A 26,881-nucleotide genomic window follows, 5' to 3' on the forward strand; every position below is an offset into this window, starting at 1 on the left:
GATGTGGTAGAATTCATAAATTCTGTGCCAGTCGTTATTTGTGCTTCTTGATTGAGCAATAATGGGATTTTTGTGCCACAGCTGTTGATAGTAGCACCAGTTCAGTGATGTTTTTCTCTTTCGTCATTTGATTTCGAGTGTATTATTAACTGTCTCAACTCTGCACGTTCAGGAGATTGAGATCAATCACATTTGCTTTTGCTATGTAAAGCCTTGTCTCTCTATGTCTTGTCTTGCTCACTTCACTGTGCTACGCCATGGAGCGCCTTGGGGAACTACATAAGAGAGAATGTTGTTTAACAGCCTTTTGATAAATTTATACTTTCTCGAAATTACCACTCGCTCCACAAATATTGTAGTCACCTGCATATTGGGAACAATCCTTGTATTCTATTCCAGTTACCGCCTTTTACATGACAAATTTGACCCCATGATGTCATTGATTGTCTGTAGAAATCTATGCCTTCACCTGAACAGTTGCAGGGAAAGGCCTAAATGCCTAGGAAGATGACTCAAAGCCTGCTGTGACCTGGACTTCAAGGTCTTTTCACAGTTTCACTAACCTTTCAAGGATCCAAAAAGTGACTTGCGGAGACGTGAGTGGCCCACCTTACCCAGTAATCTGTTCATCCTCAGTTCCGAATATAGTTTAGGGCCTGGAAGTGATACACAAATGTGGTACGGAGGCCAAAATAAATAATGGCAGGCTTCATTCAGAGTGAATGTTCCTCTACGTCTTCACAGTGATTTCTGTAAAATAGGAATCTTTCAGTGTCTGAATAATTATGTCCTTTTTTTTTTTAATTCTTACTTCAAAGAGAAAGATGAGCCATTTTTTTCCAGAAGAATATTATCACCAGTGGAGATATGAGTGTTCCTCTGCACAGGTCTCTTAGACTTGCTTTTGCTTAGTCCATAGAAACAACTAGTCCGTGTTTAGTCTAAAACTATATAGTGAACAAGGTCTGTCTCAATACTTGACAATACCTTCTTAACCTAGACACTTTAGCAGACCCAAGTGACACAATGTCCAACCATAAATGTCTTGAGCTACTACCAGGAAACAGTATTTCACTCAAGGATCTGAAAAAATCATAGAACAGAGTTACTGCCCAACAACAGTATCTCACTCAACATCTGTGACTTCATATACTATTTTGCTGAGTTACAAATACTTGAGAAGTACCTCAATGAGCAGTCACAACTCTTTAAAATGACCTCCTAATATCCAAGAAGTCCCTTACCTAATAGGGAAACGAGTGTTTTCCAGAAAAAGCAGTGACCCAAGGATGCCAATAAACAAGAAACATTGAACATTCTAAAATCTGTGTGGCATCAGCAACTGTCAAAATACTAATTAAAGTGTGGCAAACACAAAAAACCATGGGGAAGTTGTAAATACCTCCGAGAACATTGTATACGCTCAACCATGACTGCTATCACACTCTCAAAGGAACGATGTGGCATAGAATAAAGCCACGGGATTGCCAGTGGCAAGATTGCCATCAATGACGTATGGGACTGATTCCTACATCCAGTAAATGCCACCTGTACTTCTGGAAAGACCTGCGTTAAAGACAAGCACCTTACCTGTCTGCAGCACGGCTTAAATAATGATACCCATCTCTTGCAGGCAGAAGACGTGTAAACAACAAGAAGTGAATTAACGTCTTCATTTTGAGTGTACAGAGATTCAGGAACTTCCAGTACCAGACTACACCTGACTTCTACTAGAAACATAAGATAGGAAACAAACAAAAAGACTGGAGCACAGCCAGGGTTCCCTTACAGCACATCCAAGCTCACGATCGAGTGCCACCTGGCTCAAGTATCACAGTGAGGTGGTACACTAGCACCATGGGGTTGACTGATGCATGAAAATCAGCTTCATCAGGTCCCTTTACTTTGCTTGGCAGCACTGCCTTTTGGTGACGCAGGCTCCTTTTTGGGTCCAGGCCCACTCACCTTTTTATTGTAGGACAACATTGTATGGAACAAAATTCAGGCCTCTCATCAGGAAGCAGCTCAAAAGCAGTCAAGCAACTCGCTGAATATATATCTGGATTTCAAGCATCGTCTAGTTGTTAGTGTACAGTTGAAGTAACATGGACACAGTATTGGAAGTAAACAACAGTAACTTTATTCATAACTAGCTATAGGTTTAGCTTGAACTTTCTAGATATCCCTGAATTGTATCTTGCCATCAGGAGCTGCAGAGATAAGCATCTGCTTTACCTGGTCTTACCTTTTGGTGCACCTTCCTTTGCATGTGAGAAATAAATGTCACCACTGCATTTCTGACCTCCTCTATGCCTCTGATTAAATGGTCCAGACAACACCACACCTCCAGAACACAGCAGTGCCATACCCATCTTGTGAAGAGAGACCTTTCTAGCAATGCCTCATCCTCCAACCTTTTTGCCTCTCATGCCTGAAGTTGTGCCCTTCTCAGTTCGTACTTGCCAGCTTTTAAGTATACCAATAGCTCTTACCATATAAGGATAGGAATGTAGACTTCTTCTTAACCAAGATATGGTTACATATGGTTAAACCTCTCATCCAGGGCTCTCCTAGACATTCTTGTCCCTGCCAGTTATTCTACCATTACAAGACTGTCTTGCTGAATGAGGATAAGGGTTGTCATCTACAAAAGCAGTCTATTATGCACCCTCCTTGTCTCTCTAGCCTTTTCATCCTTTGACCTACTCCAAGCTGAGCTCTCGCTCCCCGCTATAACTAAGCAGAGACTGATTTAATCTACAGCACCACAGTGCTCAACTCTGTATTCACCAGTGATATTACCAAATGTGTGGCCTCTAATCTTCTTCCCCCTTTTTGACACTGTCCTGTTAGGGAATTTTAACACTAGGTGGAACAATACTCAGTCTTCAGTCAAACAGCTAGCCCTTTCGTTCAAAGAAAGATATGCCTGGACTAACTACTACTTGACCATACTGGCGCTAATTTTATCCTTAAGAAATGTATTCCTTTACCTAGAAACACCCTAAATTAAACAAAATCTATAAAATGGCTCTTCAGACGTTTGTTTCTTAAGCAAATGTACGCCCCGAAAATCTGAAAGAAATTACTGACTTAAAAGAATCCCACTTTCACTGAAGAAGCTAAAAATCCTGCCCAAAAATTTACAAATCAGCTATTCTCTCCGCAAAAGACACCTGCCTAAACTCCCTATTAACTCAGCAAAAAAACAGACACAAAAAAGTTTAAATCGAGTCACAAGCAAACAAGTTTTCTCCTGTTCAACCTGCTCAACCAGACACACTTTAACCTTCAGCCGCCAAAACACCTAAAACTCATAAGACCTGCATTAAAATTGGCAGTAGAAACTCTGGTAAGTTTCTGGTAACATTCTCTCCTTGATTACAGCTTAGCAATCCTCACCAGCCTTCCCAAGGCAGATTGGCTCCTCTTAGAGCAGTCTTACATTCATCTGCGAGAGGCAACCGTTGACCAAACCCCAAACCATGAACATACTAGGTAACTCTTGCATTCCATAGTGTTACCTATTGACACTAGGGGCACTATGAAATCTGCCTACCCCACTGATAAAGCCTTACACCTCAACACATCAAGATAACTCACTGAAACGTTTTCCATTACTAGAGCTTCTCAGAGGCATCGTTCCTGAAACAAAAGATCTTAGAAAATGCAAGCACTATCTGCTGCCCTGTCGATACTTATAAGGAACTCTCCCTATTTCTCTGCTGTCAAATACCTTCTAAAAATGCTACCCGGGAAATGTCTCCAGACTCCTTGCTTTATTCAGTAGCCTTTTCTCACTGTACTATACTGACCTCATTTAACTTTACCTCACTTCACAAGGGATGAATGGATTCACAAGATAACTATCCAACCCTCCCAACTCAATACTAATGTTCTGTTTAAAGACTCTTCGGGCCTGATTATGACTTTTGGTTGTGCTGAAGCGGGCGGCACGCCACCGCCGTGCCCCCACACCGCCAAGAGTCGCTGCCACCCGCCCGCCAGATTACAAGTAGTTTTGTGGTCTGGCAGGTGGGTGGTCTTGCGGCGGTGCTGTTTAAAGGCTCATTGTGAGCCTTAAACATCCCTGCGGCAAGACTGCCAGTGCACGTTCATGCATGGGAAGGAATGCACCATGTTGTGCATTCCTTCCTGTGCAGGATCTCTGAGTGCAAAACTATAGGGGGGGCACAACATGTGCCCCCTTGCATGCACCCCGTGCACGGGGGCAAGTGGAGGCCCTGTAGGGCCCTCTTTCTTTCCTCACCACCAGCAGTTACATGGAGGAAGAACCTCCATAACACCGCCGGCGGTAAAGAAAGTCGTAATATGCTTGGCGGTGCCTCAGGGCATCACCAACCATATTGTGGCCCTCAGAGCGCTGCGGGACCGCCAGGGTACGCAGTTCCCTGTCGATTGCAGTGGTGCAAAGGCAGTCCGACTGACAAAGTCCTAGTTGGGCAGTTGGACCGACGGTGCGGAGGTGGCTGGACTGCCACGCCCTCACAAGTCTGCTGGTTCTTGGACCGCCAGACCTGTAATCAGGCCCTTATTGTGCTTCCATCTGTGGTGCACTAATCTGCGCTGTGATCTTTCTGAATTAGATGGCCCATTCTCTGGACAGTACCTACTCTCAGGACTTCTATAAACCCACCCTTAAATAGCAATTATGAGACTGCTACTCATTTCTACTTTTCTATGTACTCGTTTGCATGTCAGTACTACTCTTATTGTTGTGTTAGCGCAGGTCTTTTGCGCTTCTCCCACTTAACATTCTAAATGTTTCTACAGCTTTCTAGAATGTTATAATGGATGCTTCCTATGTTCTTGTGACAGCAGAGGTATTTAAATAGCGTTTTAATTCATGTCTGCACTCTGCTAAGAATTCAGAAACCATGTTCGCCTTATGCGTTTTCTTCCCTTGTTCTTCATTTTGTATCGGGCTCTGAAACCCACATGGGTGGAGTAAACAAATAAGTAAGCAATGTGTGCATCGTAGATATACTCAGCCCTGCCTAGTACTACGCATTAGGCTTTAGACTAACGCATTTTAATGTGGTGGTCCACATCCCCGCAATAAAATGCATTAATCACACATCTTAGCAACGGCTTGACCACCTGCGCGCTAAGGGTGAAGCAGGTACGCGACTGCAACCGTCGAAACTACATTTACAGCTGCATGGCGTCCACCTTCATAGCTGCCAATGTTTCATATTGCTTATATGTGACGCCCATCAAGTGTTCCTCCGTAATAGATGGACCCAATCCAAATTGGTGGTCCTTTTTCCTTTCAACTGATGATTGTGCTTACTTTGTTCTACAGCCCAACTATAAATGGCCGCCTTGATTCAAAATGGCCGTCCAGTTTGTTTTCCTTATTTCCACAGGAGATTAAGCTTGTTTTGTGTAACTGCCCAAGTATAAACGCCTGCCGCGCTTCTGCTTGTTTTCTACAGGCGGTTGGCCAAAGGTATAATGTGCATGCATGTTCTGCGGCGATTTACCTTTCCAGCACCTGTTCTCAGTACCTGTCTCCCAAACACTGTGACGCGGTGTCACTCTGCCACTCCTGATACAAACAAGAGAAGTTTTTGACACTTCGTAGAACCAGCAAATAGAAGCCCCGAGCCGAATAATGACACGCAGGTCTTGTTCCAGCGAAGTTCCTCCAGGGTACCTCGAAGCCAAATTCCTGGTGTGGTTTTTAAAACCAAGAATCATGTGATGTGACTAGAGACAAGTTTTATTTTGCAGTTACAGCAAACATATATTACCACTAGGTTGGAGAACTGGCGCCACCCCCAGTGTCAGTGGGGCAGGACAGCAGGTAGCGGTGCGCTGATCGAAAGGACACCGCTCAGTAGAGCTCTGTAATCATTTTTATTATGGTTGAACATGCAGTACTATAGTCAAGCAAGTCTAATGCAGCGTCATGGCTGGTGTATTGTGTGGGCCTCACTGTCCGGATTTCTGGTGCTTTGCAGTGGTTTTAAGATCTTAGAGTTTCTCGTTGCTCAAATGCAATTTCAGATATTTCTCTGTTTCCCTCGTCTTCACTGCTTGATTTTGCTTGCAAGAAAGTGTCACTCACAGTCATTGAAACGTCACTCATAATTATACTGAATTTATGAGAATGGCACACATATCAATCTGAAACCTTAGTAGCTATGTATGCTGTCAATTTTAGATCCATATAGGTAGATACAGCAGGAAGTCATCTTGCACCAGTGGGATTTTATGATCTTCCACCGTGAGGGTTCTCTAGGAAGTTTGTAGGAATTCCTTTTTCTGCAGCCATTCCTTTGTGCAGGATACAAGTTGTGAAACACTCTGTGCACCCATTTGCCTCCATTTGTTTCGTGTTAGGGTGCAGTGGTAAGGGTGGGCACAATCCCATGCCCATGGTTTTACTGAGGTGTGAGATTGCTTAAATGACGCAGCTACCCTTTGTGCGCGTTTTAACCCCACAGCAATCTAAATAAATCCACCGACGCAACTGGGCCAACCAACTAGACACATGATTAGGTCGCATTATGAACATAAAATAATTCTCCCCTTTTGTAAGGCCGAGATTGACATCAAACATGAAGTATCCCTTGTTGTTTTTTATGGCTCCTTTCAGCTCGACTGTCGGTATTGTCCAGCCTCGGGGAGTTTACATCATTCCTCGCAGCCCACGATTCTGCTTTCCCACAGTTGTTCAGTGTCTGACTCATGCTCCTTATGTTAATTGTTCAGCTCTCAAAATACAGCATTTTCAAGGGTGTGGCTGCAAAGGGAAAGTCTACTGCACTCCTAGGGCATGTTCTGAAGTGTTTCACATATAAATCATTTCGTTTTCAGCATTTGTTTTATCCTCAGCGTGGCCACTGTACGAAAAAAACGCATTCTGGAGCACAATGGGACCGAACTCTCAGAGGTCTGCCGTGATTCAACCCTCTTGTGTAAAAAAAAAAAGTACCCAGACTTTCTGAATGTTTGGCATCCGATTGATAAGGTCCATTTGAGACGGTGCTTTGGGTCTGACGCCAGAAGGACTTGGAATACGCCCTCATTGTGCCTGGGGCGTTCTCCTCGCAAATCTTGGCGTTTGGGAACTAGCAAAGTTCACCTCCGATTAAAAGGTCAGATATTGAAGTCCGTCTGCATGATGAAGTTCAAACACACGAAGCCAAAGAACTTTTGATAGCACAAAATTAAACGCGTTGTTACCAATAATCTCAGCGTTTATAGCCTGCGAACGAGTGCCCGCTGACAACTAACACACACGTGTAGCGCTGCCTGTGGGGAGGCCCATTTAAGCAAGAATGTCAATTTTGCGACCTGTTCCCTGTAATTTTAAATAACTTACTGGACAGGGCAAACAGCTGTGAAAATTACACTGAAGACTTTAGTCAATGCACCGAGCATGACCATCTAGGAAGCTGATCACAAAGGCGAGTTTAACTCAAAATTATGTTTGCGGTGTGTACAAGACTAAAAGAGGATATTAAAGTCTGTCCAATTTAGTGAAAAATAGAAACGGATACAACTGATGGTGTTTTCCACTGTGACCGTCTTCAGACAGACGTTAAATGAAAAATCTTTTGGAAAAAAAAAAAACCTCTTGTTTTCTCTGTTTTTTGCTTTCGTTAGAGGTCCCATAAGGAGATACCTTTGGAGACGACCGTGAACACTGGCTTCCACTTAGTTAGTTGCTGTCTGACCCGTTTCCTTACTGGCCAACATCGGCTCCGAGAGAGGGTGTTACCAGCAGCCATGGCTGGGTAGAGAGCCCTTCCTGCTAGGGGCGTATTTTATTTAGTCAGTGAGATTCGGGGGATGTGAATCTCAAATTTCCCAACTAACATAGTGGTGGGCAGCAAAGGAAAGGAAACCCGGTATTTGTAAAGCGCCAACAATTACCCCTGAGGGTGTCAAGGAGCTGGGGGCCATCAGGAAGATTAAGCGAGCTATTGCCCAGAGTCACATGGTGCTGGGATCGACTGTGAGCCATGGGCGTCCGCAGGGGGGCGAGGAGGGGCGCTTGCCCCCCCCTGCCTATGGTGTATGAGATCATATGCGGCCTGCTTCCGCCCCCATGGCTCCTCCTGCGCCCCAGTGTTTCTTGTGCCCCACCTGGCACACATTATGTCGGAGGATGGTGTTGACGTTAACATTTTGCCCCCCCCCCCCGGACAAATTTCTGCAGACGCCCATGCTATGAGCCCCCGTGTTCTGGAGTCAGGCGCCCTGGCCTCTGCGCCACACCTCTTCCGCGGGTAGAGGGGTGAGATGACAAGGAGTACTGCACCCTTGAGGGGTCAGAAACCTGTGCGTGTAGCTTTCTCACAGTTTTTTAATTGGGCAAATGGCTTTTTATCCATTAAATATTTTTGGGAAAGTGTGCTTTCAAATCGATTGTTAAGCCCCTACTTTATTTTAGATGTTGTTGGTAGGATGACTCAAACCTTCCTGGAGAAGGTCAAACTCTCTTGCTGGCTCAGTGCAATGAGGGATGGGCTGCTTTTAGCCCCCAGTGTAGCCCTGCACTCTATCTCTGCCGATCTATCAATCTAGCTCTACTGATAGGTTCATCATCAGAGCTAGATTGATGGATCAGTTGTGTTCTTTTGCCATGCTGCTGCACATCACACTTCGCTACGACAAAAAAAACATAAGGAAAAGAGGATCTTTGATATTTACGTTGCTCTCCCTTAAACTATATGGTATTGTGGGTCGAATTTCGAAAGTCAAATTTACTACCAAAGATTCACGCCTGTCAAGAATCAACCAAAGGATACCTAACATTTTGCTACTGCATAGTTGTACGTGTACAGTTCTAAACTCCATGCAGGAAGTGTGGCAGGAGTGGCCAACATGTGATTTGGTGGGCATTTACAGACTCCTCTCTGACCATTTTAACTCACTGGAAATTGTTGGACATTTACTCCGGCAAAGCATTGAAGTGAATCCTCTGACATGGTAGGAAGGGGAATGGAACACTCCAAAATGTTGTGGGGTGAGGGGTTTCTCGAAGGATTTCAACGTGGAGAAAAAAAAGTCCAACTACAAATCTACCTTTCCCAGCGAGGAGCGGTATGGTGTGCACAAGCTGCATTTTGGAAAGAGTAACATCCATCCAAAATGTTACATGACCAAAATGTCACATGACACTGCCAGTAGTGAACCCAGGGATATGAAATTGGCGCATCTTTCCAAGCCTACTACTGCCAATGTTTGTGAATTCCAAAACGTAGTAAATCTGCGCCTGTTCATAGGAGTTCTTCTCAGAGTGTAGACTTATTATTTTCTGTGTAAAGCAGGCGCCATATATCTTTAAATTCCTGATGCAAAAAATGAACAAATTAAAACTTATTTTATTAGTGAAATGAGGACGAAATTGCACTTTAAAATATGAAAGGTCTCTTTGCATAAGATCTGGAGTAAAAACAGTCAGAGCCATTACCAACAGGATCCATGTCACTCAAACCAAACTACCAAGCCAAGAATGCATTTTATTAGGTGGGGGAGGTCGTGTCACACCCCCAAACAAACCCCCACCCAGTTGCTCCCCCACACACACATAAACACAAGCAAATCCCTAATTTCCAGGAGAGCAGCACTTTATCTACCCTATTCCCAACTACGGCCTATAACAGGGATAGAGCTTGAGATGCAAGCTCACAAGATAAATTAATGGAATGAAAGGGAATAGAGCTACCGGGCATCTGTAGTTAGGTAATAGGGCTCGGTTTGTGTTTGCGTTTGCTAGATATTACAGAGTCATTTCCCTTTGTATGGCCGATGTGGCAGTTCAGGTGAGAATTAGAAAGTGCAAGGAGGTTTGGCTAAATCATAAAATCAAGTACTATTCATATAAATCAGATTGTTTGGTGTTTACAGAGCAAAGAATGCAATGGGATAACCCCACACCTCTAAATAGGAGTGAACAATTGCCTTTTGGTATTAGAGGAGTGTCCTAGCCAGGAACATGGTTAGCACCAGGATTACAAAATAACTTGTGTGTTGCCCCCAGCTTTCTTGGATGCACCCACTTGCAGACAAGTGCTTCATGGGTTGGCAGTGCAGTCCATAGCCTGGCACAGTGGCGGAATGTAATATGAGAAGCTACTTACTGTTATATCTCTTGCTTAAACATAACCAGAGCACACCATGCTCCTTTCTCATCTGGGATCAGGTGTAGCCAATAGCATAATCCTCTAGCTATATTGTCAGAACTCACAGGGCCCCATTCATAAACTGCTTTTTGTTGTACATTTAGTAGCACTGCTGTAGTACTACTCACATACTATAAAATGCTATACATGTGGAAGGGACAGGGATAAGTAGCTTGAAAATGGGGAATGCCAACTACAGGATTTAATGGGAATAGTGGTTAAGGATATGTTTAGGGAGGGGCAAACACCCACCGACCTACAAAAGAGTCAGCCTATTGTTATTCAAAATCTAAGTGTCTATAGTTACTACAGCCAAAAAGTCACAAAACAGTCGTAAAGGTACTGCAGCTCAGGCATGGAGTATGCCCAGGACCACACATGGCCAACCACTGGTACTGCAGCACCCTTCCATACATGATAATGGAGGCGAGGACCTAAAGAAACACCCTGTAGGAAATAATGCTAAAATAAATTAATTTTTTTTTTGACTTTTGTTAAATATAGATGTTGAATTTAATCTTGAAAATATTAAAACATTAATAACCATAATTTACATTTTAAAATAAATGTAACTCATTTTTTTAGCAAATAATTAAAATATTTTACATTAATTCTCTACACATGTTTAATAATTATTTCTACATAATAAGGAAATAAAGTACATTAGGTGTGATTTTTTTAATAAATATTTTTTTTATTAATTTTGTATATTTACATTATTTAAATATGTCATTCAAAATTCATAGTGCTGTAACATTTTTTTACTGGTTCTACATTTCAAATACATATATACAGTTACTTGCAGTGGTATTTAACACGAACAATATTTTTGCTGCCTTTTCTTAAAAATGTAATAATCTTTAAGTTTTCCTGTTTACTATTTGTAACTTTTCACTTGTTAATATGGCTCTACCTCCTTGTTGCAGGGTGTGGGGACATATAAATCTACTTGTCGTAAATTTACACTCCGAAATGGTGAATAGTAGGCGGTAAATTCCATTCCGCTCGCGGAATTTGGGTAATTTTGCGTTCCGCGGAGAAAGCGGAATTGCCAAAAATTCCGTGGCTTCGTAGAATTTTTTGCTTGTTCGCGCTTTCAAAATGCGTGTTCGCGGGATATTTCTCCCCGAGCACGCAAACAGCGTTCGCGAACAGGAAAAAAGCATTGCGAACATGCAGAACAAGCAATTCCACGTGTTCGCGGAACTTTTTGAGCATTCACGGAAATTTTTTACCGTTTCGCTGAACTTTGCGTAGCACGACTATGCAAATTCCGCCCACCAGTAGTGAATAGCCAGTAAATTTACTTCTGTAGATTAAATCACATGTAAATTTACCTTTATGAAAAGGCTTGCAGTGAGCAGGCCAAGGAACATCAGGTGCATGGCCAGTTCCTCATACATTAAAAGTCTTATCTGAAAGAAACACGTTAGTTAGATTCCTTACCTTAGAATATCCCCAGGCGTCAGGCTGGATCCGGAAAGATTTTTCGTCAGCAATACCCTTGCGTGTCGCTAGGCGTCGTCTGCGGCTCCGCGTCCGTCGTCGGCGTCGTGATCGCCGGGATGACATCATCGAAGTACTTAGACGCTGCCCTTGTGTACTGACTTCAGTTCTTCTTTTTTCCGCGCCAGTAAGCGCAGATCCGGGAAGAGCATACCCTTTAATCACTTTTTGACTAAACGTTTTGGACTTTTTTGGTTCATCTTTCGAGTCGACCTCGACTCCTGGTGGCGGTAGGGATGCCTGGTTTCAAGCCGTGCAACGCCTGTAACCGACTGATGTCGGTTACGGATCACCACCGTCGGTGTCTCCACTGCCTTGGGGCCGACCATGATGCCGAGTCATGCCCGACTGCCGGGCATTGACCTCAAAGGCTAGGCGGGAGTGGTCCTGCAAGCTCCTTGAGATCCGGCAGTCGGCTCCGCGCCGCTCGAGGTCTCGGTCGAGGAAGAGGTCGAGGGACCTGTCGCGGAGCCATCACTGCTCGTCGGGTTCGAAGTTCTCGCATTCAGGTAAGTCGAGGCACAGTAAGAAGTCGAAGAAGTGACATCGCTCTTCTGACTCACCTCGCCGGTGGCGCGACTCGGCTGAGGGTTCAGGTGACACCACCCGCGCGGCTCCGTCGGAGCCAGAGGAGTCGCATCCGGCCCCATACCCTCCGGTCCCTGGGCCTAATGTTACTCCGGGCGAGATTCAGGACTTCCTCGTGGCCATGAGGAGTTTTGCTCCGCCGCCGAGGCCTGCCAGCGCGCCTTCGGGCCCGCAGGTCCGACTGGGAGGCCTAGCGAGCCAGTGGCTTTGGCCCCGGTGCCGTCGTCCACTTCGGTCCCAACGCCGCCGGCCGTCGGCCCCCATGGGATCCAGGCCTGAATCCCGGTCGATGCCGGTTGACCTTACGACTCCTCCGCGCCGACCCCTATGGTGCCCCCCCCGGCGCCATCTTCGGACAACGTCGTCCCCAGTTTTAGTCCGGGACCGGCATCGGAGCGGCCCCGCCCGGCGCCGTCTCCGGTGCCGATGGATGAGCAATTCATCTACAGCCCGGTTCCATCCTTTCAACCTGTCTACCAGGAATCAGATGACGGGGACGACTGGGAGGGGTCTGAGGACCCTCTGGCACAGCAGTGCCAGTTTCATCAGGACTGGGCAGAAGAGCTGGGGGATGCCAGTGGTCTCGACACTTCCCCTGACACTGGCTTCATCTCTCCTCCCTCCGTGGCTATTCTGTGGTGCTACGCAGGGCTGCCTAAGCCCTTCATCTGGAGCTCCCTGCAGTGGCCGTGAGGACTAACCTCCTCACTGAAGTGCTTCAACCGCCAGTATGCTCTACGGAGCCTCTACTGCAGTTCAATGAAGCACTGACTGACGTTCTGATGGGCACCTGGTCCAAGCCCTCCACAGTCACTCCTGTGGACCGGAACGTGGCCCGGCGCCACCGCCTTGCACCGGGTGACCCCAGCTTTCTGTCGGTGCACCCCACCCCTGAGAGCCTGGTTATCCAGACCTCTACGTCCCAGACCGCCTTCCCGTCCGCTCCTCCAGAACGGGAATCCAAAAGGTTGAAACAGTTTGGGAAGAAGCTGTTTTCCTCCCTCAGTTTGGGGTTGCGGTCCATTAATGCCGCGTGCCTTTTGGACCGTTACACCCACTCCTTGTGGTATACAGTGGCGGACGTGCTGTTCCAGTGTCCGGAGGAGGCCCGGACACGGCTCGCCCAGGCTCTTGCTGAGGGGCGGGATGCAGCACGGTACTCAATTCGATGTGGGCTTGACACCACGGACTCCCTAGGTAGGGCGATTGCGACGACGGTAGCGATTCGTCGCCACGCCTGGCTGAGATCCACAAATTTCTCCGGGGATGTCCAGAGCACCCTCATGGACATGCTCTTCGATGGCCGTCGCCTTTTTGGCGACAAAGCGGATAGTGCGCTGGAGCACTTTAAGGACTCCAGGGCTACGGCCAAGTCCTTGGGCCTCTCAGCCCGCGCCCGTAAACTTCCGCTTTTCGCCACTTTCGTGGCCAAGGAAGGGGCGCCGCCGCACGTCAGTCTAGCCACAGGCCGCAGAACCAGCCTCAACGCGGTTGCAGACGTGGATTCCACCGAGGCGGAGCAGGGGGACAGAGAGCCGGTCAGCCGACATCTGCCCCCGCAGCATCTGCCTCAAAGCCTTCCTAGTCTGACCTTTCAGGCCCATTCCACGCCAGTGGGAGGCAGAGTTCGCCATCACCTGCTCCACTGGCATACCATCACGTCGGACCGGTGGGTGCTGCAAATCGTCCGAAGGGGCTACTCCCTCCCCTTCAAGGCGGCCCCTCCAGCCATGCCACCGCATGTCGGGGGATCACTTGCAACTTCTGCAGGAGGAAGTTACGGCCCTCTTGGCCAAGGGGGCCATCCTTGCCCAGAAGTAGGTCGGGGTTGTTACTCCCACTACTTTCTGGTTCTCAAGAAGGCCAAAGGGGGCCTACGCCCTATCTTGGACCTCAGGAGCGTCAACGCCTTCCTCCGGAAGGAGAAGTTCAAGATGCTCACCTTAGCTCAGGTTCTGGCTGCCCTAGAGCCTGGAGACTGGATGGTAGCGTTGGGCTTGCAGGACGCATATTTCCATATCCCCGTCCTGCCGGCCCATCGGCGTTACCTGCGGTTCACGGTAGGCCACAAGCACTTTCAGTTTACCGTGCTCCCCTTCGGACTCGCCAGTGCCCCTCGGGTGTTCACGAAAGTGATGGCGGTGGTCACAGCTCATATGCGCAGATTAGGGGTTCCAGTCTTCCCCTATCTCGACGACTGGTTGTTGAAGGCGGGCTCGCCCCAGGCAGTCGTCTCCCACCTCCAGACTACAGCCGACCTCCTACATTTGCTGGGGTTCTCCATCAACGTGCCGAAGTCGCATCTGAGTCCCTCCCAGAAGCTTCTTTTCATCTGAGCGGTTCTGGACTCGGCACTGTTTTGGGTCTATCCTCCAGAACAGCGGGTTCGGGATATTCAGGCTCTGATTCCGATCTTTCAGCCTTTATCCCGAGTTTCGGTCAGGTTGGTGCTGCGGCTGCTGGGTCTGATGGCCTCCTGCATCCTGCTGGTACATCACGCCATGTGGCGGATGCGGGCTCTGCAGTGGGACCTGAAGTTCCAGTGGGCTCAACATTGGGGCAGCCTGTCCGACCACGTCCTGATCTCGGAGGGCACTGCAAGACAGTTGCAGTGGTGGCTCATGGACCGCGATTGGGTCAGTGGCAGATCCCTCTCCCTACCCCCAACCGGAGCATGTGGTGGTGACGGATGCGTCCCTTCTGGGATGGGGGGCCACATGGGGGAGGCGGAGATCAGAGGCCTCTGGTCTCCGGCGGAGTCCCAGCTCCATATCAAACTATTGGAGCTGCGGGCGATCCGGCTTGCACTGATGGCATTCCTTCCCTCTGTTCGGGGAAGTGTAGTGCAGGTGTTCACGGACAACACCACCGCCATGTGGTATTGCAACAAACAGGGCGGGGTGGGGTCGTGGACCCTTTGTCAGGAGGCTCTGCGCCTCTGGACATGGTTGGAACATCAGGGCATTACCCTGGTGGTTCAACACCTGGCGGGCTCTCTGAACGCCAGAGCGGACGAACTCCGCCGCCGGTGCATGATGGATCACGAATGGCGCAAGGTCTCTTTCGGCAGTGGGGAGAGCCTTGGTTAGATCTATTCGCCACCGAAGAGAGCGCGCAATGTCATCAGTTCTGCGCGTTGGAATTTCCAAGGTGGCACTCGCTCGGAGACGCCTTTCGTCGCGAGTGGAGTTGCGGTCTGTTGTACGCCTTTCCGCCTATACAGCTTCTGCCCAGAGTGCTGTAGAAGATCAGGCGCGACCGGGCCCAAGTCATCCTTGTGGCTCCGGATTGGGCACGAAGGTACTGGTATCCCGAGCTACTCAGTCTGTCCATCGATCCCCCGATTCGACTGCCTCTTCAGGAGGACCTTCTGTCGCAGCAGCAGGGGATGGTCCTCCACCCGAACCTGTCCAGCCTCCACCTTCATGCGTGGAGATTGAGCGGCGACAGTTGATGCCATTTGACTTGCCTCCTGAAGTCTGTGATGTCATTCTGTCAGCCAGGCGTCCCTCCACTAAAACGGTATACGCCTACAGGTGGAACAAATTTGAGGCATGGTGCACAGCAAAGGCTGTGGATCCCCTTTCCGCCCCTCTTTCTGAAGTTCTCGTCTTTCTTCTTTCCCTGGCCCAGCAGGGCTCTGCTCTGGGCACCCTCGAGGGATATCTTTCAGCTGTTTCTGCCTTCTTGTGGCTTCATGATCAGCCTTCTCTTTTCAAGTCCCCTGTTGTTGCTAGTTTCTTTAAGGGCATTACTCACATGTTTCCTCCTGTCCCTTTCGTAATGCCTCAGTTGGACTTGAATCTGGTGTTAACCTATCTGATGTGCGCTCCTTTTGAGCCACCTCATAGTTGTCCTCTTCGTCTTCTGACTCTTAAGACTGCTTTCCTGGTTGCCATCACCTCTGCCAGAAGAGTGAGTGAGCTCCAGGCTTTTTCTTCTAAACCTCCTTTCCTCTCTGTCCATCCGGACAAGGTTGTTCTAAGGACTCGTCCTTCCTTTCTCCCTAAGGTGGTTACTGCCTTTCACATCGGCCAGTCTGTTACATTGCCCACCTTCTTTCCGCCTCCGCATCCCTCGAAAGAGGAAGAGAGGCTCCACCGTCTGGACCCAAAACGTGCGCTCTCCTTCTATCTGGACCGCACCAAACAATTCCGGGTGGACGACCAACTCTTCGTTGGCTACGTGGGCGCTAAGAAGGGGCGGGCGGTGCACAAGCGGACCATCTCTCGTGGGTCGTTTTGTGCATTAAGACCTGTTATTCCTTGGTTAAGAAGGAACCTCCTGTGGGGCTGAGGGCCCATTCCACTCGGGCCACAGCGGCTACTACTGCCCTGGGACGGGGAGTCCCTCTGCAGGACATTTGTCAGGCAGCAACTTGGGCCTAGCTGCACACGTTTGCCAGGCATTACTACCTGGACAGCCAAGTCCAGAGAGACGGCTTCTTTGGCCGTTCCGTTCTCCAGGACTTCCTGGTGTGATCTTGGTTCGCAGACCCACCACCGGGGTTGGTATTGCTGGGGTATCTATTCTAATGTAAGGAATCTTAACTAACGTGTTTTTTTTCAGATGAACAAGTTACTTACCTTCGGTAACGATATATCTGTAAGAAACATTAGTTAGTTAGATTCCTTACCGCCCCACCCATCTTCCCCGTTGTGCGAACTGATATCTAGGGTTAAGGTCATCCCTTTCAGGGCCCTAGATTCATGGCACCAGTGTCGGTTTCTTGCATGGCTCTGCGTTCCTGGTGCGGAAAGCTATGTACAAGAACTGACGTCAGCGCGCGAGGGCGGCGTCTAAGTACTCCGACGTCATACTGGCAATCACGACGCCGACGGCGGACACGGAGCCGCAGACGACGCCTAGCGACACGCAAGGGTATTGCTGATGAAAAATCTTTCAGGATCCAGCCTGACGCCTGGGGATATTCTAAGGTAAGGAATCTAACTAACTAATGTTTCTTACAGATATATCGTTACCGAAGGTAAGTAACTTGTTCGTTAGGTTCTGTCAAGAGTTTACGAAGTATTGGTAATGAGAAAATGAGACTTACTACGATAAATAACGTTCCATATAACGGAAAAAGTTGAAGATAGTTATCTACCCCAAACCCTGATGTTTGGGAAGTGGGGTGGGGCTTGTGTTTTTCTTCAGTGTACACGACACTGTTCATTGTTCATGTTCCTATTTCGAAGGACCACAGATAATGTTTCAAGTTGTCATTAATATTCATATTTGGTAATATAAGACAGTTGATTCACGGCATCCCTTTTTGGTTAGTTGGTTAATTAAAATACAAACATTTGGGGAGCCTCATTTCAACCTCTGGCTAGTTTGGGAACCCAAGCACAGAAAAGGTGATGGGAAGAATGCTTGCAAGAAATCTAACCACTGGTAATCACTTGGATAGCATTGTAAATGTAAATGTAAAAATGTAAATTGATACTTGTATAGCGCACTACTCACCCGCAAGGGTCTCAAGGCGCTTGTACGAATACCGCTGTGGAACCCATCCTGGCTTTCCCTGTGAGGCATCCACTCCTGGGCACCCCCAAGGTGGAGGCCAGGCATCCTTAGCGTTGTGGGGGCCGTTGTGGAGATTAAGCAAGCTATTGCCCAGAGTTGCAGAGTGGGACTCCATGATTGGAATAGGCACCGAGGCAAGAATTATCATGTCCGTGGAATTTTTGAGCCCAAGACCCGCCGAGGCGGGGAATTGAACCCTGGTCCCGGGCTAGACCTCTGCATCAGGGTCTGCCGCTCTAATCATTGAGCCACACTTCTCCACTCAATCGTTCTTTTGCCTACCATGCCACCTCAGTTTGGACCCAGCCATATGCACTAGTAGGAACAGTCCAGCCTGAACTGTCAGACCAAGTCCTCACTGTACCTGAACTCAAGCAGCCCAAGACTAGTTTTGCCCTGATTGGGGTCATTCAGGTGCAGCTTGGTTCCAGTGGCACAGAGAGCAAGGAGCCCATGGTTGGGCATACACAGAAAAGGTGGTGGGACTCATGCTTGCCATAATTCCAGCCATCAGCAATCACTCGAAGTAGCGTAGTATTCCAACCCATAATTTTGAAAACTCTAAAAAATAGTAATAATAATTGCCACAGTGAGTGGAAAATCTAAATGCACAAATATAGCTTTCTCAGCAACCCCATATGAATTTCGTTTTTATCTCCTCTGATGAAGGATAATATCCAGAAACATGTGTCTAGAGATTAACAGCACTAACCTGCACCAACTTTGGTGAAACACTTCAGCAAAATTTCAAGTAAGCATTTAAACTGAACTGCATTTACCAGGATGCTGAGGGGTTAACTGTGCTGGGAGGTGAAGTAGTGTGTTCCCATCCCCCCACTATTCACCCACCTTGTCGAATTCTCCACAGCCTCGTTCCCCATCGGTTAACGTTATAAACACCTTTCAAGAAGACCTTGTTAGAGGTGCAGCTAAACTGAACATACCAATGGCTGTTTCAACGCCACCTACCTCAGTGATCTTCGAGATGCTGTACCAACGTACAGCCTCGAGTCTTTTTCATCCAGTAGTGCCAGGTCTTCTTGGGCCAGTCATGGACGTGTTACTTATTCCAGTTGTGGCAAAGATGGCGCCCTCCAGAAAAAATGTCATTCTCCGGATCAATATCCGTTATTTCTGGGTTCCAACCCCCCAGCTGACTCCATGGGAATTCTGGCTGCCTGCAAGTCTCAACCCACATCTCTTTCTGCCACTTCTCCTCCGGATAAGGAGAGTAGAAGATTGGATTCTTGGGGTCGCAATGTCTGCGACACTGTGGCTACATCTATGAAGGCGGCCAGTGCAACAGCCCTCTTGGGCCGATATGACAGACCCTTGTGGGATTTCATTCTTCATTTTGCAGAACACCTTCCAAAACATCACCGGCAGGATTTTCTGGAAATTGTCCAAGAAGGTACCCTATAGTCTAGTGGCTCACTGTTACCGCCATGGAGGGTCCTTGCGCAGACATGAATGGTTTTGACTGACATCTTTAAAACCTGACGTTCAGCTGCATATTCAGAACTTGCCATTTTTAGGTTCCACTCTATTTGTTTGGCTCTCACGCTGATGACAAAATGGCAAGGATGAAGATGGAGATGGACACTTTAAAAGCCGTAGGGCTTGAGAAATCTAAGGGCCAGCGCCCATCGTTCCATCCCTACCACAGTAGTTTATCTTCACATATGGTTCAAACCCCTCAATGGCAGACTGGAAGATCGCAGCAGCAGTACCGAACGTCATACCAACCTCAGTGCAAGCACCAGGGGGGCTGACAACCAACAGCATCAAAGCCCTGAATCCTCCCTTCCCTCTTTTCTGTTACCCACTCCGGTAGGGCGAAGCATCACATTACCTGGCAGAGTGGGACCGCATAACGACAGAAGCCTGGGTCTTGAATATTGTAAAAAATGGGTATTGTCTACCAGATTTACTTCCCCACCACCGCTCACTCCACCAAAGTTATCCACCTCCCACCTCAACCTTCCAAAGAAGGAAGTCAACACTCTGTGTCGCAAGAAGATGGTGGAACCTGTCCCTTCTTAAAGCGAAAAGGGCATTTACTCCAGGTACTTCCCCGTGCCAAAAAAAGGACAAACAAGAGTTCAACCCCATTGTCAACATCAGGGTTGCCAACAACCAGATTCGAAATAAGAAGTTCAGGATGCTGGCTTTACACCAGGAATACACTCAGCTTCACCAGGGAGACTGGCTTTGCTCAATTGATCTGCACGATGCCTATTTTCATATTCCTATCGCAAGGAAGCATCAGAAGTTCCTAAGATTCGTCATGGAGAAAGACCACTACCAATATGCCGTCCTACCATTTAGTCTTAAGTCAGCGCCCAGGACGTCCTACAAGTGCATGGCCTTGGTGACAGCACATCTCCGAAAAACACTGAATCTATGTCTATCCTTACCTGGATGACTGGTTAATCAAACTTTCCAGAAGCCCAACTACATTTAAAGGTTGTCAGGTCAATTTTCTCAAGTCCACTTGAACACTGGTCTAGAAGTTGCACCAACAACACAATTCACCCAAGCGTGTGTCCTTCGGAGGAACATCACTTATCCAATCTCCAGAAATGTCACACACTCCAACTAATGTGTTGTCCAACGGTCCACAAAATCTCCTTACTTCTCAGTTCGTTGGCCTCCTGCATCTTTTTTGCTCCCAACACTCAACTCCACATGCACCCTCTCCAGGAGTGTCTGGAGGACCAGTGAAACCAGCTTTCAGGACACTGGGAAGACAGGATCACTCTATCCCTCTATGCCATCAGATCCCTCAAGTAGTGGTGTTCTCCGAGCATCCTGCAGGGGATGCCATTACAGCAACAGGATCCAACACAGACCCTTGTGACGGATGCTTCTCTGCTCGAATGTGGAGCCCACATGGGTCACCTGCAAATACGAGGCTTATGGTCTCCGAAAGAGAGGACATACCACATCAAGCTCCTCGAACTCCCAACAATTCATCAGGCGCTCCAGGCATTTCACCCATCATTCATGAACGACAACATGTTTGTTCAGAAGTACAATACCACCACCATGTACTACCTGAACTAGCAGGGGGTGAACAATACCCAGAGCCCTGTCACAAGAGGCCCAAATGATCTAGCACTAGCTCCTCGCCAGGAATCTGAAGATAACAGCCACTAACCTTCCAAGCGTTCAGAATGTCCAAGCAGATGCGCTCAGCAGGTCTCTCGACGAAAACAATGGGTGCTGAACGAAGATGTTGTGCAAGATATTTTCTGCTTGTGGGGCACACCTTCTACCAACCTTTTCGCTACAACGGAAAACAAAAAATGCAGCGACTTCGCCGCCAGGTTTTACCATCCAGAATCATAGGGGAATTCCCTATGGATCAACTGGTCCAACAAATTTCTCTACAATTTTCCACCAATTCCTCTGATCGCTGCAGTCCTGCTCAAGCTTTCAACTACAACCCAAGATGGTCCTCATCACAACAGAGTGGCTGAGACAATTGTGGTTCGCTGACCTTCTTCATCGGTTGCACCTTCCACATCGCAGGCTGCCATGCAGGCAAGACTTCTTGACGAAATTCGGAGCAATTTTGCCGCACGGCTCTTGAGATAGTACAGTATGGCCACCTGAACCTTCCTCAGGACTGTATGGAGAGTCTAAAGGAGGCAAAGCGGCCATCCACGTGGTCTGCATATGCCTTCAAATGGAGGAAATTTTGCATCTGATGTTCATCCAGACAGATGGACCCTACATCTTGCCAGGAGGATGTTACTCTCCCATATCTTTTGCACCTTGCTAAATTTGGCCTGCATTTCTCTTCCATCAAAGTCCACCTGGCTGCTCTCATGGCATACAGGAAAAGTCCTTCACACACCTCTTTATTTAAGATTCCTGTCATCAGAGATTTCCTGGAGGGGTTAAAGAAGGTCTTTTCTCCTGTTAGGCACCCTTGTCCTCCATGGGAACTCAGCGTGGTTCTTTCACGTCTGATGCTACTACCTTTTGAGCCCATACATAAGGCATCTCTCCAACATCTCACTTGGAAAATTCCTTGTGGCAATAACATCTGTGTGTAGAGTTAGTGAGATACTCATGAGCCATACACAGTCGTCCACTCTTCCAAAGTAGTGATGAGGACCCATCCAAAGTTCCTCCCTAAAGTTATCTCTGATTTTCACGTAAACCACATTATCTTTACCAACTTCCTTTCAAACTCAATCTACTCCAGCAGAAAAAGCCCTTCACTTTCTGGATGTTAAGAGAGTTTTAAAGTTTTTTTTAGATAAATGGAAATCTATTCGCAAATCACAATAATTGTTCATCGATTATGGCCCAGTTCGCATAGGCACTACCTCCAAACAGTCAGTTTCAAGGTGGATTGTTTCTTGCATCCTTCTCTGCAATCAGCTTACTAATAAGACTCTTGCTGGTAAATCCAAAGCACACCTCACTAGGGGCAAGGCATCCACTTCTGCCTTGATAAGAATTATTTCCTTGGCAGATATTTGCAAAGCTGCTACATTGAGGTCAGACCACACATTCACAAGACACTACTGTCTGGACGCTGATGCTAGAACGGATTCTCAAGTGGGACAGACTTCCCTAAGAAATCTCTTTGCTTAGCTATCTATCTTGAACAGGTGGAAGAGCCTCATCCTGCATCGCGGACAAGACCTGGAACGAGCTCCCTATCGACATGAGACGCGCCCCCTCCCTGAACACCTTCAGGAAGACGCCCAAGACCTGGCTCTTCGGCTGAAAGGAACAGCGCTTCACCCGCCACCCCAGCCCCAGCACCTTGAGACCATCACGGGTGAGTAGTGCCCTTATAATTCCCTGATTGATTGATTGCTATTGTTTTTGTCTACTCCACCGCTTCAGGGGGGATGGGCTTGATACTCTATTCAATGCTTATGACTATATATGGAAATCTCTTACGAGAGAAGGTATTGTTTCTTACCTGTAACTCCTCTTCTCTCATAGTGGTATTTCCATGATAGTCAAAAGCAGCCCTCCCTCCTCCCCAGTGGATTACAGAGACACTTTTATGCTCTGCTCTTATTCAGCTAGTAGAGCCCACAAAACGAAAAGAGGTAACTGCCTCTGGCTGAGCATGATGGAATATTGGAGGTCACACAGTTCTTAAAGGCACAGCCTCCTTTTTCTTCCCTTATACTGGCTACCTGTGGGCCACACTTCCCTGCACGCCTTCATCCTTCGCCCATATAACAAAGGATCTGTGAAAGATTGTTTCTGTTGTCTTACATGCAATAGTTGCATGTTTCCTTGGATATTCCCCTTTTTTGTTATAACAAGATGAAGAATTTTGACCACTGTAGCCTAATTCTATATGCTGCATAATGACTTTCTAAAGTGACCATTCAAGGCCTTCCTGAAGAAGGCCAAACTTCAGCACTCAAGAAGATATATTGGAAAAAGTGCTTTGGGGTCCCCGCAGGCAGACAGGACTATTCAACTCTTTTAACTATCATGGAAATACCTGTATGAGAGAACAGGAGTTACAGGTATACCTTCTGCTACAGGAATCCTTCTGATCTATAAATAGTTTTTGCTGACACAGCTTCAGTATTCTCAGTTTCTTCATTCAAAATGACATTTCAGCTAACCACTTTAACCAAGATTCTCTTTCCCTGAATATTCCCTTAGTCTTAGTCCTTACTTACTTCTAAACAAGGAAGTCATTCATAATCTTAATGTTCTGCAGGTCTCAGGTGGTACTGTGCTTAAACAAGCGAGTTCAGAAAAGCTGTAGGAGTCAGAGTTTTGGGATTCTTGCAGTAATGCAGCCTGTGGTAAGCAAGCATCTGGAACATGCAGCATTCACAGGATCATGTCCTGCCCTGTTCCCCATTTGCAGTTAAGGTATTTTACTGCCTATATGAGTCCTTATCTATATACCAGAACTACAACAGTATCTAAGGTATTCTGGTGATATATCCTATCCTGACAAAGCATGTGTGCCCACTCCAGCACTTTCACAGTGCTTTGAGATTGTAGAATTGTCTGTATCACTTTCCACAGTCTCTTTCACAATTGTAATTGCCTGGGTCTTCTCGTAGCATACTTGCAACCGAAGTATACAGATAGAAAAGCGATCAGAAGGCCCCTGCACAGAGACGAGGGGTAGCTGGTGAACTACAACCATTTTCTTTTCTTGCTCCATTTCAGGGGCATACCTAGTTGAGAGTATTAACATATGTATTTGTAGCATTGTTGTAGTGGGGTGGGTATTGCACTGGTCTGTGGTGACCACACATTCTGTGGGCATCAGCTGTCACTGCCAGAAGTTGATGCTATCTCAACTTAGGTTGTGCACTCCAATTTAAATTGTAACCCAATTCCAGACATAAGTTTTGTAAATGTACCAGATTCCATCGTGACACTGGTCCACTCTACCTCCACAGCGTAATTCTCCTGCGTTTTGTATGACTTGCTATTGGTTGTGAGGTGTAGATTCACAAATGTTTTTTTTTAAAAGCCAGAAATATACTCCTACAATAGAATCCTTTTAAAGCAATTGTGATTCCCATGCTGAAGGAATCAACTGCTGATCCCTTGGAATTAGTAAACTGCAGTACTGTCTCAAACCTAAGCAAAATCCTAGAGGGTGAGGGAGCCAGTTACAAGACAAGACATCTTAGGGACATTCAGAAGGCTTCTCTGGGAATCTATTCTGCCCGCTGCTTACCATTGGCTTTGTGGTTTGTTACTCACATATTCTGGATTTCTATTTTCTGGTTTTATTTGTTCTAGACTATCCAGCGTGAGTTCATCCCTCTCAAGAACTAAAGCCTTTTCACACTACCTCTCCTTATATGCTTCCACAAGTGCTCCTTTCTGTAAACTGGCCTGTAAATCTTGTTCTACTCTACACCACTGCACTCTTCACCATATCACTCCAGTCTAGGCCACTCCACTCTACTCTGCACAACTCCACTCTAAGCCATGCCACTCTGAAACACTGCACTCTAGGCCCCTGCACTCCACACCAATCCACTGTACTCCACTCTGTTCTGCTTTTCACCACTGCACTCTATGCCACTGCACTCTACACCACTTTACTCTACGCCACGGTTTTCAAAAGTTGGTCCTGGAGGGCAGGATCCATTCCAGATTTTTAGGATAACTAAATTTATCTAAATAGGCATATGCTAAAAGTCTGGCATGGATCCGGCCCTCCAGAACCAACTTTGGAGAACACTGTTCTATGCCATTACACTCTATGCCAGTCTACTCTATGCCACTGTACTCTACTCGTCACCACTTCGCTCTACACCACTTCATTCAACGCCACTCTACCTCACTGTGCCCTAGACGCCACTCTATGCCACTCTACTCTAAAGCACTGCACTCTATGCCAGTTCACTCTACGCCAGTGCACTCTAATCTGCACCACTCTACTCTGTCAATGCACTCTACGCCACTGCACTCTCTGCCTGTCTACTTTGCACTACTGCACTCCATGCCAGTGCTCTCTACGCCACTCTACATTGCAGCACTAAACGTCAATGCTCTCTGCATCATTCCATTCCACTCTACACACACTATGCAACTACACTCTACGTCACTCTACGCCACTGTTCTGTACGACACTGTGTTCTATGCCACTCTACTCATCACCACTCCACTCTGCACCACTTCACTCTATGCCACTGCACTCAACTACCCATCACTCTAATCTACTTCACTGTATTCTACAACACTGCATTATACGCTGCTGCACTCTACGCCACTATACTCTGCAACACTTTACGCCAGTGCACTCTACACCATTCCACTCTACTCTACGCCAGTCCATGCCTTTCTGTGCCACTGCACTCTACTGTGCACCATTGTACTCTACATCACTGCACTATATGCCAATTCACTCTCTGCCCCTCTACACCACTGCACTCTACGACTCTTTGCTTTGCAACACTTCACCGTGCACCACTGAACTCTGACAATCTACTCTGCACTACTGCATTCTGTGTCAGTGCACTCTACACCACTCTACTCTGCATCACTCCACTCTACACCACTGCACTCTCCATCACTCTATGCAATTGAACTCTACGGCACTATACTGTACTCTGCACCACTCTATGCCAGTGCACTTTATGCCACTCTACTGTGCGGCACTATATTCTACACCACTGCTGTCTACGCCACTGCACTTTACTATGCAACTCTCTAATCAACGCAACTGCATTCTACACCGATTAAATCAATGCCACTGCACTCTACGCCACTGTATTCTGCAACACTACGCCAATGCACTCTAATCCAGTCTACTCTGCCACTCCACTGTATGCCTTTATACACAACTCCACTCTGACACTCCAATATCCAGCACTCTAAGCCACTCCACGCCACGCCACTCTCCTCTGTGCCACTAAGTTTTTGCCATCCTGAACAGCAGCCACGCTGGTGTACAATTTGGCTAAAATGCATTGGCAAAGCCAATAGCCCTTCCATAGGCGAGAGCTATTGGGCTTCCCAAAGCTTGCTTTAAACGCCTGTGTGCACACCATCACTAGAGCTCTATATCACTGTGAGATTATCACGTTTATGCTGTAAAAGGTGTTACTTGTTGCAGTCAAAGTAGTTCTGCTCAATATGGGGCGAATATGACAACATTTGACAGAACTGTTTTTATTCCCCACCCTGGCTTTAGCCAAATTCAGTACCACAGGCAACAAAATGAAAAGTATTCGAATCTAACCTATCTGCCACAGTATGTCTAAATTAAAAAGGTTTGACCGTTCTTTTAGAAATAGTGCTGTTATGAAGTTAAATTGCACTGTTTTGTTTTCCTTTTGAGTAGAAAGACAGCGTTTCCGGTGGGACATCCGAATATTTTATCCAACACACAGAAAACGGAAATGCTACTCTTCCTTCGGCCACAAAGAAGCAACAATTTATCCTAAAGGAAATGTAGGTGTACCCACTTACTTTATTGTTTACAATAAGCATATTCACGTTTGATGTAATTCAATGTGCATTGTTAGCAAGCAGACTTTGTAAGTAGTGTATCGGATTCGTTTAACTTGGCTGGAACGGAGTGATGGTATAAAAAGGCACTCGTGCATTAAGCAGGCCCCAAC

At 47.0% G+C, this 26,881-nt stretch overlaps 1 protein-coding gene across 2 annotated transcripts in view; it reads left to right on the forward strand.

Annotated features, from left to right (window-relative positions):
- SLX4IP (SLX4 interacting protein) overlaps positions 1-26,881 on the forward strand; it is a 555,936-nt gene that overhangs the window by 526,008 nt on the left and 3,047 nt on the right. For both annotated transcript variants that reach the window (XM_085612687.1, XM_085612688.1), the window contains one exon: positions 26,602-26,711. In XM_085612687.1, coding sequence (XP_085468813.1) covers positions 26,602-26,711 — 110 coding nt within the window. The remainder of the gene's footprint in view (positions 1-26,601; positions 26,712-26,881) is intronic.

The sequence above is a fragment of the Triturus cristatus genome, chromosome 6 (assembly GCF_964204655.1).
Source record: "Triturus cristatus chromosome 6, aTriCri1.1, whole genome shotgun sequence".
Taxonomy (NCBI): Eukaryota; Metazoa; Chordata; class Amphibia; order Caudata; family Salamandridae; genus Triturus; species Triturus cristatus.